The sequence below is a fragment of the Ascaphus truei genome, chromosome 7 (assembly GCF_040206685.1).
Source record: "Ascaphus truei isolate aAscTru1 chromosome 7, aAscTru1.hap1, whole genome shotgun sequence".
NCBI classification, from domain to species: Eukaryota; Metazoa; Chordata; class Amphibia; order Anura; family Ascaphidae; genus Ascaphus; species Ascaphus truei.
The window spans coordinates 43,393,058-43,411,488 of record NC_134489.1 but is presented as its reverse complement, the minus strand read 5'-3'; the positions used below and the strand labels follow the sequence as shown (position 1 = coordinate 43,411,488).

Genomic DNA, 18,431 nt, shown 5'->3' with positions numbered 1-18,431 from the left:
CTGCCCTGCAGCACAGCTCTGCTATTGCACCATTATACTGCCCTGCAGCACAGCTCTGCTATTGCACCATTATACTGCCCTGCAGCACAGCTCTGCTATTGCACCATGTCCTGCCACGCAGCCTCCCCTTTATACAGCTCTCACTGCACCTGTCCTGCCACGCAGCCCCCCTTTATACAGCTCTCACTGCAGCTGTCCTGCCACGCAGCCTCCCCTTTATACAGCTCTCACTGCAGCTGTCCTGCCACGCAGCCTCCCCTTTATACAGCTCTCACTGCACCTGTCCTGCCACGCAGCCTCCCCTTTATACAGCTGTCACTGCACCTGTCCTGCCACGCAGCCTCCCCTTTATACAGCTCTCACTGCAGCTGTCCTGCCACGCAGCCTCCCCTTTATACAGCTCTCACTGCACCTGTCCTGCCACGCAGCCTCCCCTTTATACAGCTCTCACTGCACCTGTCCTGCCACGCAGCCTCCCCTTTATACAGCTGTCACTGCACCTGTCCTGCCACGCAGCCTCCCCTTTATACAGCTCTCACTGCACCTGTCCTGCCACGCAGCCTCCCCTTTATACAGCTCTCACTGCACCTGTCCTGCCATGCAGCCTCCCCTTTATACAGCTGTCACTGCACCTGTCCTGCCACGCAGCCTCCCCTTTATACAGCTCTCACTGCACCTGTCCTGCCACGCAGCCCCCCCTTTATACAGCTCTCACTGCACCTGTCCTGCCACGCAGCCTCCCCTTTATACAGCTCTCACTGCGCCTGTCCTGCCACGCAGCCTCCCCTTTATACAGCTGTCACTGCACCTGTCCTGCCACGCAGCCTCCCCTTTATACAGCTGTCACTGCACCTGTCCTGCCACGCAGCCCCCCCTTTATACAGCTGTCACTGCACCTGTCCTGCCACGCAGCCTCCCCTTTATACAGCTGTCACTGCACCTGTCCTGCCACGCAGCCTCCCCTTTATACAGCTCTCACTGCACCTGTCCTGCCATGCAGCCTCCCCTTTATACAGCTGTCACTGCACCTGTCCTGCCACGCAGCCTCCCCTTTATACAGCTCTCACTGCACCTGTCCTGCCACGCAGCCCCCCCTTTATACAGCTGTCACTGCACCTGTCCTGCCACGCAGCCCCCCCTTTATACAGCTCTCACTGCGCCTGTCCTGCCACGCAGCCTCCCCTTTATACAGCTCTCACTGCACCTGTCCTGCCACGCAGCCTCCCCTTTATACAGCTGTCACTGCACCTGTCCTGCCACGCAGCCCCCCCTTTATACAGCTGTCACTGCACCTGTCCTGCCACGCAGCCTCCCCTTTATACAGCTCTCACTGCACCTGTCCTGCCACGCAGCCCCCCCTTTATACAGCTCTCACTGCACCTGTCCTGCCACGCAGCCTCCCCTTTATACAGCTCTCACTGCGCCTGTCCTGCCACGCAGCCTCCCCTTTATACAGCTGTCACTGCACCTGTCCTGCCACGCAGCCTCCCCTTTATACAGCTGTCACTGCACCTGTCCTGCCACGCAGCCCCCCCTTTATACAGCTGTCACTGCACCTGTCCTGCCACGCAGCCTCCCCTTTATACAGCTCTCACTGCACCTGTCCTGCCACGCAGCCTCCCCTTTATACAGCTCTCACTGCACCTGTCCTGCCACGCAGCCCCCCCTTTATACAGCTGTCACTGCACCTGTCCTGCCACGCAGCCCCCCCTTTATACAGCTGTCACTGCACCTGTCCTGCCACGCAGCCTCCCCTTTATACAGCTCTCACTGCACCTGTCCTGCCACGCAGCCTCCCCTTTATACAGCTCTCACTGCACCTGTCCTGCCACGCAGCCTCCCCTTTATACAGCTCTCACTGCACCTGTCCTGCCACGCAGCCTCCCCTTTATACAGCTCTCACTGCACCTGTCCTGCCACGCAGCCTCCCCTTTATACAGCTCTCACTGCACCTGTCCTGCCACGCAGCCCCCCCTTTATACAGCTCTCACTGCACCTGTCCTGCCACGCAGCCTCCCCTTTATACAGCTGTCACTGCACCTGTCCTGCCACGCAGCCTCCCCTTTATACAGCTCTCACTGCGCCTGTCCTGCCACGCAGCCTCCCCTTTATACAGCTCTCACTGCGCCTGTCCTGCCACGCAGCCTCCCCTTTATACAGCTCTCACTGCACCTGTCCTGCCACGCAGCCTCCCCTTTATACAGCTGTCACTGCACCTGTCCTGCCACGCAGCCTCCCCTTTATACAGCTGTCACTGCACCTGTCCTGCCACGCAGCCTCCCCTTTATACAGCTCTCACTGCAGCTGTCCTGCCACGCAGCCCCCCCTTTATACAGCTCTCACTGCACCTGTCCTGCCACGCAGCCTCCCCTTTATACAGCTCTCACTGCGCCTGTCCTGCCACGCAGCCTCCCCTTTATACAGCTCTCACTGCACCTGTCCTGCCACGCAGCCTCCCCTTTATACAGCTGTCACTGCACCTGTCCTGCCACGCAGCCTCCCCTTTATACAGCTGTCACTGCACCTGTCCTGCCACGCAGCCTCCCCTTTATACAGCTGTCACTGCAGCTGTCCTGCCACGCAGCCCCCCCTTTATACAGCTGTCACTGCAGCTGTCCTGCCACGCAGCCCCCCCTTTATACAGCTGTCACTGCACCTGTCCTGCCACGCAGCCCCCCCTTTATACAGCTGTCACTGCACCTGTCCTGCCACGCAGCCCCCCCTTTATACAGCTCTCACTGCACCTGTCCTGCCACGCAGCCCCCCCTTTATACAGCTCTCACTGCAGCTGTCCTGCCACGCAGCCCCCCCTTTATACAGCTCTCACTGCACCTGTCCTGCCACGCAGCCTCCCCTTTATACAGCTCTCACTGCACCTGTCCTGCCACGCAGCCTCCCCTTTATACAGCTCTCACTGCACCTGTCCTGCCACGCAGCCTCCCCTTTATACAGCTGTCACTGCACCTGTCCTGCCACGCAGCCTCCCCTTTATACAGCTCTCACTGCACCTGTCCTGCCACGCAGCCTCCCCTTTATACAGCTCTCACTGCACCTGTCCTGCCACGCAGCCTCCCCTTTATACAGCTCTCACTGCGCCTGTCCTGCCACGCAGCCTCCCCTTTATACAGCTGTCACTGCACCTGTCCTGCCACGCAGCCTCCCCTTTATACAGCTGTCACTGCACCTGTCCTGCCACGCAGCCTCCCCTTTATACAGCTCTCACTGCACCTGTCCTGCCACGCAGCCTCCCCTTTATACAGCTCTCACTGCACCTGTCCTGCCACGCAGCCCCCCCTTTATACAGCTCTCACTGCACCTGTCCTGCCACGCAGCCTCCCCTTTATACAGCTCTCACTGCACCTGTCCTGCCACGCAGCCCCCCCTTTATACAGCTGTCACTGCACCTGTCCTGCCACGCAGCCCCCCCTTTATACAGCTCTCACTGCACCTGTCCTGCCACGCAGCCTCCCCTTTATACAGCTCTCACTGCACCTGTCCTGCCACGCAGCCTCCCCTTTATACAGCTGTCACTGCACCTGTCCTGCCACGCAGCCTCCCCTTTATACAGCTGTCACTGCACCTGTCCTGCCACGCAGCCTCCCCTTTATACAGCTGTCACTGCACCTGTCCTGCCACGCAGCCTCCCCTTTATACAGCTGTCACTGCACCTGTCCTGCCACGCAGCCTCCCCTTTATACAGCTGTCACTGCACCTGTCCTGCCACGCAGCCTCCCCTTTATACAGCTCTCACTGCAGCTGTCCTGCCACGCAGCCTCCCCTTTATACAGCTGTCACTGCAGCTGTCCTGCCACGCAGCCTCCCCTTTATACAGCTGTCACTGCACCTGTCCTGCCACGCAGCCTCCCCTTTATACAGCTCTCACTGCGCCTGTCCTGCCACGCAGCCTCCCCTTTATACAGCTCTCACTGCGCCTGTCCTGCCACGCAGCCTCCCCTTTATACAGCTCTCACTGCACCTGTCCTGCCACGCAGCCTCCCCTTTATACAGCTCTCACTGCACCTGTCCTGCCACGCAGCCCCCCCTTTATACAGCTGTCACTGTGCACCTGTCCTGCCACGCAGCCTCCCCTTTATACAGCTCTCACTGCACCTGTCCTGCCACGCAGCCTCCCCTTTATACAGCTCTCACTGCACCTGTCCTGCCACGCAGCCTCCCCTTTATACAGCTCTCACTGCACCTGTCCTGCCACGCAGCCTCCCCTTTATACAGCTCTCACTGCACCTGTCCTGCCACGCAGCCTCCCCTTTATACAGCTCTCACTGCACCTGTCCTGCCACGCAGCCTCCCCTTTATACAGCTGTCACTGCACCTGTCCTGCCACGCAGCCTCCCCTTTATACAGCTGTCACTGCACCTGTCCTGCCACGCAGCCTCCCCTTTATACAGCTCTCACTGCACCTGTCCTGCCACGCAGCCCCCCCTTTATACAGCTGTCACTGTGCACCTGTCCTGCCACGCAGCCTCCCCTTTATACAGCTCTCACTGCACCTGTCCTGCCACGCAGCCCCCCCTTTATACAGCTCTCACTGCACCTGTCCTGCCACGCAGCCCCCCCTTTATACAGCTGTCACTGCACCTGTCCTGCCACGCAGCCTCCCCTTTATACAGCTCTCACTGCGCCTGTCCTGCCACGCAGCCTCCCCTTTATACAGCTCTCACTGCGCCTGTCCTGCCACGCAGCCTCCCCTTTATACAGCTGTCACTGCAGCTGTCCTGCCACGCAGCCTCCCCTTTATACAGCTCTCACTGCACCTGTCCTGCCACGCAGCCTCCCCTTTATACAGCTCTCACTGCGCCTGTCCTGCCACGCAGCCTCCCCTTTATACAGCTGTCACTGCACCTGTCCTGCCACGCAGCCTCCCCTTTATACAGCTCTCACTGCGCCTGTCCTGCCACGCAGCCTCCCCTTTATACAGCTCTCACTGCACCTGTCCTGCCACGCAGCCTCCCCTTTATACAGCTCTCACTGCACCTGTCCTGCCACGCAGCCTCCCCTTTATACAGCTCTCACTGCGCCTGTCCTGCCACGCAGCCTCCCCTTTATACAGCTCTCACTGCACCTGTCCTGCCACGCAGCCTCCCCTTTATACAGCTCTCACTGCAGCTGTCCTGCCACGCAGCCCCCCCTTTATACAGCTCTCACTGCACCTGTCCTGCCACGCAGCCTCCCCTTTATACAGCTGTCACTGCACCTGTCCTGCCACGCAGCCTCCCCTTTATACAGCTCTCACTGCACCTGTCCTGCCACGCAGCCCCCCCTTTATACAGCTCTCACTGCACCTGTCCTGCCACGCAGCCTCCCCTTTATACAGCTCTCACTGCACCTGTCCTGCCACGCAGCCTCCCCTTTATACAGCTCACTGCACCTGTCCTGCCACGCAGCCCCCCCTTTATACAGCTCTCACTGCACCTGTCCTGCCACGCAGCCTCCCCTTTATACAGCTCTCACTGCACCTGTCCTGCCACGCAGCCTCCCCTTTATACAGCTCTCACTGCACCTGTCCTGCCACGCAGCCCCCCCTTTATACAGCTGTCACTGCACCTGTCCTGCCACGCAGCCTCCCCTTTATACAGCTCTCACTGCACCTGTCCTGCCACGCAGCCTCCCCTTTATACAGCTCTCACTGCACCTGTCCTGCCACGCAGCCTCCCCTTTATACAGCTGTCACTGCACCTGTCCTGCCACGCAGCCTCCCCTTTATACAGCTGTCACTGCACCTGTCCTGCCACGCAGCCTCCCCTTTATACAGCTCTCACTGCACCTGTCCTGCCACGCAGCCTCCCCTTTATACAGCTGTCACTGCACCTGTCCTGCCACGCAGCCTCCCCTTTATACAGCTCTCACTGCACCTGTCCTGCCACGCAGCCCCCCCTTTATACAGCTCTCACTGCACCTGTCCTGCCACGCAGCCTCCCCTTTATACAGCTGTCACTGCACCTGTCCTGCCACGCAGCCTCCCCTTTATACAGCTGTCACTGCACCTGTCCTGCCACGCAGCTTCCCCTTTATACAGCTGTCACTGCACCTGTCCTGCCACGCAGCCTCCCCTTTATACAGCTGTCACTGCACCTGTCCTGCCACGCAGCCTCCCCTTTATACAGCTCTCACTGCACCTGTCCTGCCACGCAGCCTCCCCTTTATACAGCTCTCACTGCACCTGTCCTGCCACGCAGCCTCCCCTTTATACAGCTGTCACTGCACCTGTCCTGCCACGCAGCCTCCCCTTTATACAGCTGTCACTGCACCTGTCCTGCCACGCAGCCCCCCCTTTATACAGCTGTCACTGCAGCTGTCCTGCCACGCAGCCTCCCCTTTATACAGCTGTCACTGCACCTGTCCTGCCACGCAGCCCCCCCTTTATACAGCTGTCACTGTGCACCTGTCCTGCCACGCAGCCTCCCCTTTATACAGCTCTCACTGCACCTGTCCTGCCACGCAGCCTCCCCTTTATACAGCTCTCACTGCACCTGTCCTGCCACGCAGCCTCCCCTTTATACAGCTGTCACTGCACCTGTCCTGCCACGCAGCCTCCCCTTTATACAGCTCTCACTGCACCTGTCCTGCCACGCAGCCCCCCCTTTATACAGCTCTCACTGCACCTGTCCTGCCACGCAGCCTCCCCTTTATACAGCTGTCACTGCACCTGTCCTGCCACGCAGCCTCCCCTTTATACAGCTGTCACTGCACCTGTCCTGCCACGCAGCCTCCCCTTTATACAGCTCTCACTGCACCTGTCCTGCCACGCAGCCTCCCCTTTATACAGCTGTCACTGCACCTGTCCCGCCACGCAGCCTCCCCTTTATACAGCTCTCACTGCACCTGTCCTGCCACGCAGCCTCCCCTTTATACAGCTGTCACTGCACCTGTCCTGCCACGCAGCCTCCCCTTTATACAGCTCTCACTGCACCTGTCCTGCCACGCAGCCTCCCCTTTATACAGCTCTCACTGCACGGCCGGCCACGCAGCCTCCCCTTTATACAGCTGTCACTGCACCTGTCCTGCCACGCAGCCTCCCCTTTATACAGCTGTCACTGCACCTGTCCTGCCACGCAGCCTCCCCTTTATACAGCTCTCACTGCACCTGTCCTGCCACGCAGCCCCCCCTTTATACAGCTCTCACTGCACCTGTCCTGCCACGCAGCCCCCCCTTTATACAGCTCTCACTGCACGGCCGGCAGCACCTGCACCTCTGTCTCCTCACTTCGCCAGCTAAATCACCGTCTGCGTGTCCATGTATGTTCGACTTTGTGTGTTTGTGCTCATGCATTTATGTGGCCGCGCTGGTGTGCACGGCGCGCTTGTGTGGACACGTGTGTGTGCATGGGCACGTTGTGTAGGCGTGCGTTTGTGTGCGGGCACGTTGTGTTGGCGTGCGTGTGCATGTGTGTGTGTGTGTGTGTGTGCGGGCGCGCGCGTGTGTGTGGGCGTGCCGGCACGTTGTGTGTTTGCGTGCGTTGTGTGCAGGCATGTTGTGGGCGCGTTGCGTGGGCGCTTTCTCTTAGTGCGTGCCTGCTCCTGCTGAGACCGCTCCTCCTTTCCTGAGTCCGCTGTCCTGAAAATCCTTATCCGGCTCGGAGACTGTTTCCTGCTACTGAAACGCTGCTTCCTGTATGAGGACACCTAACCCACTTAGTGCCTGTTATCCCGCAGTGTGTGCACGCCTTGGCTGCGAGCTGTGCCTCTTAAGCATATGCAGCTGTGCACCTGCAAGCACAGAGCTTTATATAACCAGGCTGCCTGCTGCAGTTTATAGCTCTTGTTTAATCATTCATGGAGTTTACACATCCTGAGAAAGTTCCAGGGATGTATTAACCAGGAAATGTGAGTGCTTCCTGTATGTGCCACGCTGCTCCCCGGGGGGGGGGGGTGCTCCGCTGTGTGCCACGCTGCTCCTTGGGGGGGGGGGGGGAGCTCCGCTGTGTGCCACGCTGCTCCCCGGGGGGAGGCTCCGCTGTGTGCCACGCTGCTCCCCGGGGGGGGTGCTCCGCTGTGTGCCACGCTGCTCCTTGGGGGGGGGGGGGGGTGCTCCGCTGTGTGCCACGCTGCTCCTTGGGGGGGGGGGGGAGCTCCGCTGTGTGCCACGCTGCTCCCCGGGGGGAGGCTCCGCTGTGTGCCACGCTGCTCCCCGGGGGGGCGGGGTGCTCCGCTGTGTGCCACGCTGCTCCCCGGGGGGAGGCTCCGCTGTGTGCCACGCTGCTCCCCGGGGGGGGGGGGGTGCTCCGCTGTGTGCCACGCAGTCCGTGTCTGGCCCTCAGCCCTGCTGTTCCTCCTCTTGTCTTGCAGTACATGGGCTGTGTGGAAGTTCTCCAGTCCATGAGAGCCCTGGATTTCAACACCCGGACACAAGTCACAAGGTAATACCTGCTGCCCCCCTGCTTACATGGTAATACCTGCTGCCCCCCTGCTTACATGGTAATACCTGCTGCCCCCCTGCTTACATGGTAATACCTGCTGCCCCCCTGCTTACATGGTAATACCTGCTGCCCCCCTGCTTACATGGTAATACCTGCTGCCCCCCTGCTTACATGGTAATACCTGCTGCCCCCCTGCTTACATGGTAATACCTGCTGCCCCCCTGCTTACATGGTAATACCTGCTGCCCCCCTGCTTACATGGTAATACCTGCTGCCCCCCTGCTTACATGGTAATACCTGCTGCCCCCCTGCTTACATGGTAATACCTGCTGCCCCCCTGCTTACATGGTAATACCTGCTGCCCCCCTGCTTACATGGTAATACCTGCTGCCCCCCTGCTTACATGGTAATACCTGCTGCCCCCCTGCTTACATGGTAATACCTGCTGCCCCCCTGCTTACATGGTAATACCTGCTGCCCCCCTGCTTACATGGTAATACCTGCTGCCCCCCTGCTTACATGGTAATACCTGCTGCCCCCCTGCTTACATGGTAATACCTGCTGCCCCCCTGCTTACATGGTAATACCTGCTGCCCCCCTGCTTACATGGTAATACCTGCTGCCCCCCTGCTTACATGGTAATACCTGCTGCCCCCCTGCTTACATGGTAATACCTGCTGCCCCCCTGCTTACATGGTAATACCTGCTGCCCCCCTGCTTACATGGTAATACCTGCTGCCCCCCTGCTTACATGGTAATACCTGCTGCCCCCCTGCTTACATGGTAATACCTGCTGCCCCCCTGCTTACATGGTAATACCTGCTGCCCCCCTGCTTACATGGTAATACCTGCTGCCCCCCTGCTTACATGGTAATACCTGCTGCCCCCCTGCTTACATGGTAATACCTGCTGCCCCCCTGCTTACATGGTAATACCTGCTGCCCCCCTGCTTACATGGTAATACCTGCTGCCCCCCTGCTTACATGGTAATACCTGCTGCCCCCCTGCTTACATGGTAATACCTGCTGCCCCCCTGCTTACATGGTAATACCTGCTGCCCCCCTGCTTACATGGTAATACCTGCTGCCCCCCTGCTTACATGGTAATACCTGCTGCCCCCCTGCTTACATGGTAATACCTGCTGCCCCCCTGCTTACATGGTAATACCTGCTGCCCCCCTGCTTACATGGTAATACCTGCTGCCCCCCTGCTTACATGGTAATACCTGCTGCCCCCCTGCTTACATGGTAATACCTGCTGCCCCCCTGCTTACATGGTAATACCTGCTGCCCCCCTGCTTACATGGTAATACCTGCTGCCCCCCTGCTTACATGGTAATACCTGCTGCCCCCCTGCTTACATGGTAATACCTGCTGCCCCCCTGCTTACATGGTAATACCTGCTGCCCCCCTGCTTACATGGTAATACCTGCTGCCCCCCTGCTTACATGGTAATACCTGCTGCCCCCCTGCTTACATGGTAATACCTGCTGCCCCCCTGCTTACATGGTAATACCTGCTGCCCCCCTGCTTACATGGTAATACCTGCTGCCCCCCTGCTTACATGGTAATACCTGCTGCCCCCCTGCTTACATGGTAATACCTGCTGCCCCCCTGCTTACATGGTAATACCTGCTGCCCCCCTGCTTACATGGTAATACCTGCTGCCCCCCTGCTTACATGGTAATACCTGCTGCCCCCCTGCTTACATGGTAATACCTGCTGCCCCCCTGCTTACATGGTAATACCTGCTGCCCCCCTGCTTACATGGTAATACCTGCTGCCCCCCTGCTTACATGGTAATACCTGCTGCCCCCCTGCTTACATGGTAATACCTGCTGCCCCCCTGCTTACATGGTAATACCTGCTGCCCCCCTGCTTACATGGTAATACCTGCTGCCCCCCTGCTTACATGGTAATACCTGCTGCCCCCCTGCTTACATGGTAATACCTGCTGCCCCCCTGCTTACATGGTAATACCTGCTGCCCCCCTGCTTACATGGTAATACCTGCTGCCCCCCTGCTTACATGGTAATACCTGCTGCCCCCCTGCTTACATGGTAATACCTGCTGCCCCCCTGCTTACATGGTAATACCTGCTGCCCCCCTGCTTACATGGTAATACCTGCTGCCCCCCTGCTTACATGGTAACACCTGCCCCCCTCGCCCCCTGCTTACATGGTACCCTCCCCTCATTCATTCTAATAATACTGTGTGTATATGTGTATATACATACTCATTATCAGTGTACGGTGCAGCGTATTCCTTTGTAGGGAGGGTAGCTGTCAGTTATAAAATGCTGTTTGAGGGGGATCTGTATCTGAGTTCCTCCTTTTATCTCTTTGTGTGCGTGATTCTGCTGCCCCGTAATGATATCAATCTGATGTTAGCAGGAAATTTAGTCATGTCGGCGCTCTGTGCCTGTGGGGGGGGGGGCAGGCTGTGCCTGGGGGGGAGGCTGTGCCTGGGGGGGGGGGGAGAGAGGTGGTGCCCAGGGGGGGAGGATGTGCCATGGGAGGGGAGGCTGTGCCATGGGGGTGGTGGAAGGCGGTGCCCAGGAGGAAGGGCAGGCAGTGGGGAGGGGGGGGGACAGGCGGAGGGTGCAGGTTATGCGCGAGGGGACAGGCTGTGCGCAGGGCGGGGGGGGGGCAGGCTGTGCGCTGGGCAGGGGGGGGGGCAGGCTGTGCGCAGGGCGGGGGGCAGGCTGTGCGCTGGGCATGTGGGGGGGCATAATGTCCAGGGGGGCAGACTGTGTGCAGGGCGGGGGGCAGACTGCACAGGGCAGAGGGGGCAGACTGTGGGGAGGCAAGCTGTGTGCTGGGCAGGGGGGGGCATATTGTCCGGGTGGGGGGGGCAGGTTATGCGCAGAGTTGCACGTGTATTGACACATCAGGCCACATCACAGTTGGCTCTCGCACATGATCAGTATAACGGGTTGTATTATCTGTGCTGGGGAAACCTCCGCTTCCTCTAACCTTAGCCTTGTCTGTCTGTACAGAGAGGCCATCAGTTTGGTGTGTGAGGCCGTGCCAGGAGCGAAGGGAGCTCTGCGGAGGAGAAAGGTAACGCAAAGCAGGGTCTCTCTGGCACTGAAAGGGTTTTCTTTCCATTGACCCAGGTCCTCTGGAATTTAAAGGGTTAATTCTGTCCACCCTTCTCCAGGTGCCTGTGGGTTAGCGATGACCCCTCTGGCAGCGACAGGGTTAAGCCGAAGTGAGGCCCGGCATTCAATTAATAAAGGGGATAGGGAGGATCAATAACCCAGACTGTGCTGGAGTGTCTGCCTTCTGCTAATGGATGGGTGTGGCCTGGGAGTGGGGGGGGGTCACACATATTCCAGGCCCGTGTCCCTGACACTAAGTGTCCCTGACAGGTTCCTGCCGACTGCTGCTAATGAGAGTTAATGGAGGAGCTGTGTGTGTGTGTGTGTGTGTGTGTGTGTGTGTGTGTGTGTGTGTGTGTGTGTGTGTGTGTGTGTGTGTGTGTGTGTGTGTGTGTGTGTGTGTGTGTGTGTGTGTGTGTGTGTGTGTGTGTGTGTGTGTGTGTGTGTGTGTGTGTGTTTATTGATTGATCACAGGCCTGTGTGTGCACATGGAGGAGCTGGGTGTAGAGGGAGAGGGGGTTGGCCCGGTATTAAAGGGGTTGCACCCCTTATGGCCACCCCCTGACCGCAACAGGGAGGCAAGGGGTTAACTGGACTGCGGTCCAGGAAGGTGGTTTACACCTTGTCATGTCATGAAAATGTATGTTCCCCTGTTCCCATGTTTCATTATAATCCTGTATTTTAAAGATGTTTTAAAGTGTATTTCTGTATCTCCAGTTCTGGAGGTCGCAGAGAGTTGATATTTGGCCAATATGTGGAGTCACTGTAGGCATTAAAAACTGGCAGATTTCGACCCACTGAGCCCACCAGAATGGAACTTATTAATATGTGTAGATATTAAAGTGTATATGTATGGTATTTTGGATCTTCCCTGAAAATGCAGACTCCATCTGCTATGCTAATAGGTCATGAAGGGCAGCCGGCTGATTGAGCCTAAGCACTGTGATCAAAAGTTAACTGCCTGATTGTTTACACTAAGTACTAATCAACAGATCAAGTACTAATCAACAGACTCTGCCACTCTAATTGTTACCTGAAGGTGGAGAATCATCAAACTGGAGTGGTTTGTAAGTGTTATGTCTACACCTACAAACAATGCAGATACTTCGTTTGATAGACTGGTCGTCGCCCCTGATTTAATTATGGGGCTACCCATAGAGTCCCAGTACACATGGGCTAATTAGCTGGGGGGCATGGGTTAATCTGTGTCTCCACGTTAGGGATTGGATACAGATAATTGTTCACCAATAGTCTGCATTCAATGTTAAGAATAGGGTTACACAGGTATATAAACTGTGTCAACCCTACAGTTTTTAGTTCTTCTTCTGATACTATCTTGAATGTCACTGGACTGCTGGAGAATTGCTAGTGAATACTTCTCCATCCCCCAACCCTAAGTAAGTGTTACCTTCTAGTCTGTTAATTGTACTATATTGCTGTGTTCACCTTATTTAAGGAATAAATATATTTTATTATATCTAAGCCTCGTTCAGTTCAACCCAGATATTTGGTGTTCATTATATCTTGTCCTAAGTTACCGTGACACTGGGTAATAGTGTGGCTCTATATACGCGCTGTCGGGAGGCTGCGCTTCTGTATCCGCGCGGTCGGGTATTATGGGCATGGTGAGATCTTAGTGTCATTTAACACCAGAGACATAAAGTAAGACATTGACCTTGGAACCAGCACTGGGTGTCACCCACTTCCAAGGCCAGCCTCTTACCCATCCGGATATTCCTTTGGTTAGGTAACAGTTTGACCCCTCTTCGGACATTCCTGCCTGTGTGACCCCCTCCTCTTGCCCCCCCCCCCCCCCCCTGTAGACAGGCGGTCGGTCTATGAGCTCCATCCTGGGAAAGAGCAACCTGAAGTTTGCAGGGATGCCCATCACACTGACTGTGTCCACCAGCAGCCTGAACCTCATGGCGTCGGACTGCAAACAGGTGCGGGGGAGGGGTGGTGCTCGGGGGGGGAGGAGAGGCGACACTGTGTGCGCACATCTTTCGCACATCTCTTGCACAACTCTCGCTCCTCCCTCTCGCTCGCTCTCGCTCCTCACTCCTCCCTCTCGCTCGCTCCTCACTCCTCGCTCTAGCTCGCTCCCCCTCTCGCTCCTCGCTCGCTCGCTCTCCTCCCTTGCTCACTCTCTCTCTCCTCCCTCGCTCACTCTCTCTCTCCTCCCTCGCTCACTCTCTCTCTCCTCCCTCGCTCTCCTCTCTCTCCTCGCTCGCTCTCCTCTCCCTCGCTCGCTCTCCTCTCTCTCCTCCCTCGCTCGCTCTCCTCTCTCTCCTCCCTCGCTCGCTCTCCTCTCTCTCCTCCCTCGCTCGCTCTCCTCTCTCCTCGCTCGCTCGCTCTCCTCTCTCTCCTCCCTCGCTCGCTCTCCTCTCTCTCCTCCCTCGCTCGCTCTCCTCTCTCTCCTCCCTCGCTCGCTCTCCTCTCTCTCCTCCCTCGCTCGCTCTCCTCTCTCTCCTCCCTCGCTCGCTCTCCTCTCTCTCCTCCCTCGCTCGCTCTCCTCTCTCTCCTCCCTCGCTCGCTCTCCTCTCTCTCCTCCCTCGCTCGCTCTCCTCTCTCTCCTCCCTCGCTCGCTCTCCTCTCTCTCCTCCCTCGCTCGCTCTCCTCTCTCTCCTCCCTCGCTCGCTCTCCTCCCTCGCTCGCTCTCCTCTCTCTCCTCCCTCGCTCGCTCTCCTCGCTCTCCTCCCTCGCTCGCTCTCCTCGCTCTCCTCCCTCGCTCGCTCTCCTCCCTCGCTCGCTCTCCTCGCTCTCCTCCCTCGCTCGCTCTCCTCTCTCTCCTTCTCTCTCTGCAGGATTACACCCCAATCTGTTATAAAAGGAACCCAAATGCATTTTCTTCCCCATGAAATGTGGGCTTCTCATGCGCTATAGATTTAACCCATATAAAACAGCACACATATTGAATCTCCTCCCTCTCTCTTTCCTCCGCTCTCTCTCTCTGTCTCTCTCTCTGTCTCTCTCTCTGTCTCTCTCTCTGTCTCTCTCTCTGTCTCTCTCTCTGTCTCTCTCTCTGTCTCTCTCTGTCTCTCTCTCTGTCTCTCTCTCTGTCTCTCTCTCTCTCTCGCTCTCTGTCTCTCGCTCTCTCTCGCTCTCTCTCGCTCTCTCTCGCTCTCTCTCTCTCTCTCTCTCCTTCCTCACTCCTCACTCCTCTCTCCTCTCTCCCTCTGTAGTATATGTGTGCTGTGTGCCCGGCGGGGACGGGTATGAGCGCTGTGTGCCCGGCGGGGACGGGTATGAGTGCTGTGTGCCCGGCGGGGACGTGGGTATAATGTGCTGTGTGCCCGGCGGGGACGGGTATGAGTGCTGTGTGCCCGGCGGGGACGGGTATGAGTGCTGTGTGCCCGGCGGGGACGTGGGTATAATGTGCTGTGTGCCCGGCGGGGACGGGTATGAGTGCTGTGTTCCCGGCGGGGACGGGTATGAGTGCTGTGTGCCCGGCGGGGACGTGGGTATAATGTGCTGTGTGCCCGGCGGGGACGGGTATGAGTGCTGTGTGCCCGGCGGGGACGTGGGTATTATGTGCTGTGTGCCCGGCGGGGACGGGTATGAGTGCTGTGTGCCCGGCGGGGATGGGTATGAGTGCTGTGTGCCCGGCGGGGACGGGTATGAGTGCTGTGTGGCTGGCGGGGACGTGGGTATAATGTGCTGTGTGCCCGGCGGGGACGGGTATGAGTGCTGTGTGCCCGGCGGGGACGTGGGTATTATGTGCTGTGTTCCCGGCGGGGATGGGTATGAGTGCTGTGTGCCCGGCGGGGACGGGTATGAGTGCTGTGTGCCCGGCGGGGACGTGGGTATTATGTGCTGTGTTCCCGGCGGGGACGGGTATGAGTGCTGTGTGCCCGGCGGGGATGGGTATGAGTGCTGTGTGCCCGGCGGGGACGTGGGTATAATGTGCTGTGTTCCTGGCGGGAAGTTGGTATGAGTGCTGTGTGCCCGGCGGGGACGTGGGTATAATGTGCTGTGTGCCCGGCGGGGACGTGGGTATAATGTGCTGTGTGCCCGGCGGGGACGTGGGTATAATGTGCTGTGTGCCCGGCGGGACGCTGGTATGAGTGCTGTGTGCCCGGCGGGGATGCGGGTATAATGAGTGCTGTGTGCCCGGCGGGGACGGGTATAATGAGTGCTGTGTGCTAGGCGGGGACGGGTATAATGAGTGCTGTGTGCTAGGCGGGGACGTGGGTATAATGTGCTGTGTGCCCGGCGGGGATGCGGGTATAATGAGTGCTGTGTGCCAGGCGGGGACGCCGGTATAATGAGTGCTGTGTGCCAGGCGGGGACGGGTATAATGAGTGCTGTGTGCCAGGCGGAGACGGGTATAATGAGTGCTGTGTGCCAGGCGGGGACGCCGGTATAATGAGTGCTGTGTGCCAGGCGGGGACGGGTATAATGAGTGCTGTGTGCCAGGCGGGGACGCCGGTATAATGAGTGCTGTGTGCCAGGCGGAGACGGGTATAATGAGTGCTGTGTGCCAGGCGGAGACGGGTATAATGAGTGCTGTGTGCCAGGCGGGGACGCCGGTATAATGAGTGCTGTGTGCCAGGCGGAGACGGGTATAATGAGTGCTGTGTGCCAGGCGGAGACGGGTATAATGAGTGCTGTGTGCCAGGCGGGGACGGGTATAATGAGTGCTGTGTGCCAGGCGGAGACGGGTATAATGAGTGCTGTGTGCCAGGCGGGGACGCCGGTATAATGAGTGCTGTGTGCCCGGCGGGGACGGGTATAATGAGTGCTGTGTGCCAGGCGGGGACGCCGGTATAATGAGTGCTGTGTGCCCGGCGGGGACGGGTATAATGAGTGCTGTGTGCCAGGCGGGGACGGGTATAATGAGTGCTGTGTGCCAGGCGGGGACGCCGGTATAATGAGTGCTGTGTGCCCGGCGGGGACGGGTATAATGAGTGCTGTGTGCCAGGCGGGGACGCCGGTATAATGAGTGCTGTGTGCCAGGCGGAGACGGGTATAATGAGTGCTGTGTGCCAGGCGGAGACGGGTATAATGAGTGCTGTGTGCCAGGCGGAGACGGGTATAATGAGTGCTGTGTGCCAGGCGGGGACGCCGGTATAATGAGTGCTGTGTGCCAGGCGGGGACGCCGGTATAATGAGTGCTGTGTGCCAGGCGGGGACGGGTATAATGAGTGCTGTGTGCCAGGCGGGGACGGGTATAATGAGTGCTGTGTGCCAGGCGGGGACGCCGGTATAATGAGTGCTGTGTGCCAGGCGGGGACGCCGGTATAATGAGTGCTGTGTGCCAGGCGGGGACGCCGGTATAATGAGTGCTGTGTGCCAGGCGGGGACGCCGGTATAATGAGTGCTGTGTGCCAGGCGGGGACGCCGGTATAATGAGTGCTGTGTGCCAGGCGGAGACGCCGGTATAATGAGTGCTGTGTGCCAGGCGGAGACGCCGGTATAATGAGTGCTGTGTGCCAGGCGGGGACGCCGGTATAATGAGTGCTGTGTGCCAGGCGGGGACGCCGGTATAATGAGTGCTGTGTGCCAGGCGGGGACGGGTATAATGAGTGCTGTGTGCCAGGCGGGGACGGGTATAATGAGTGCTGTGTGCCAGGCGGAGACGCCGGTATAATGAGTGCTGTGTGCCAGGCGGGGACGCCGGTATAATGAGTGCTGTGTGCCAGGCGGGGACGCCGGTATAATGAGTGCTGTGTGCCAGGCGGGGACGCCGGTATAATGAGTGCTGTGTGCCAGGCGGGGACGCCGGTATAATGAGTGCTGTGTGCCAGGCGGGGGCGCCGGTATAATGAGTGCTGTGTGCCAGGCGGGGACGCCGGTATAATGAGTGCTGTGTGCCAGACGGGGACGCCGGTATAATGAGTGCTGTGTGCCAGGCGGGGACGCCGGTATAATGAGTGCTGTGTGCCAGGCGGGGACGCCGGTATAATGAGTGCTGTGTGCCAGGCGGGGACGCCGGTATAATGAGTGCTGTGTGCCAGGCGGGGACGGGTATAATGAGTGCTGTGTGCCAGGCGGGGACGGGTATAATGAGTGCTGTGTGCCAGGCGGGGACGGGTATAATGAGTGCTGTGTGCCAGGCGGGGACGGGTATAATGAGTGCTGTGTGCCAGGCGGGGACGCCGGTATAATGAGTGCTGTGTGCCAGGCGGGGATGGGTATAATGAGTGCTGTGTGCCAGGCGGAGACGGGTATAATGAGTGCTGTGTGCCAGGCGGGGATGGGTATAATGAGTGCTGTGTGCCAGGCGGAGACGCCGGTATAATGAGTGCTGTGTGCCAGGCGGGGACGCCGGTATAATGAGTGCTGTGTGCCAGGCGGGGACGCCGGTATAATGAGTGCTGTGTGCCAGGCGGGGACGGGTATAATGAGTGCTGTGTGCCAGGCGGGGACGCCGGTATAATGAGTGCTGTGTGCCAGGCGGGGACGCCGGTATAATGAGTGCTGTGTGCCAGGCGGGGACGCCGGTATAATGAGTGCTGTGTGCCAGGCGGAGACGCCGGTATAATGAGTGCTGTGTGCCAGGCGGGGACGGGTATAATGAGTGCTGTGTGCCAGGCGGGGACGCCGGTATAATGAGTGCTGTGTGCCAGGCGGGGACGCCGGTATAATGAGTGCTGTGTGCCAGGCGGGGACGCCGGTATAATGAGTGCTGTGTGCCAGGCGGGGACGCCGGTATAATGAGTGCTGTGTGCCAGGCGGGGATGGGTATAATGAGTGCTGTGTGCCAGGCGGGGACGGGTATAATGAGTGCTGTGTGCCAGGCGGGGACGCCGGTATAATGAGTGCTGTGTGCCAGGCGGGGACGCCGGTATAATGAGTGCTGTGTGCCAGGCGGGGACGCCGGTATAATGAGTGCTGTGTGCCAGGCGGAGACGCCGGTATAATGAGTGCTGTGTGCCAGGCGGGGACGCCGGTATAATGAGTGCTGTGTGCCAGGCGGGGACGGGTATAATGAGTGCTGTGTGCCAGGCGGGG

At 58.7% G+C, this 18,431-nt stretch overlaps 1 protein-coding gene across 1 annotated transcript in view; it reads left to right on the top strand.

Moving 5' to 3' along the window:
* Positions 1-8,235: 8,235 nt before the first annotated feature.
* Positions 8,236-18,431, top strand: part of SHC1 (SHC adaptor protein 1) — a 33,206-nt gene continuing 23,010 nt past the window's right edge. The window contains exons 1-3 of the mRNA XM_075608108.1: positions 8,236-8,375; positions 11,373-11,436; positions 13,301-13,420. Of these exons, the coding sequence (XP_075464223.1) occupies positions 8,308-8,375; positions 11,373-11,436; positions 13,301-13,420 (252 nt within the window). The 5' untranslated portion in view covers positions 8,236-8,307. The remainder of the gene's footprint in view (positions 8,376-11,372; positions 11,437-13,300; positions 13,421-18,431) is intronic.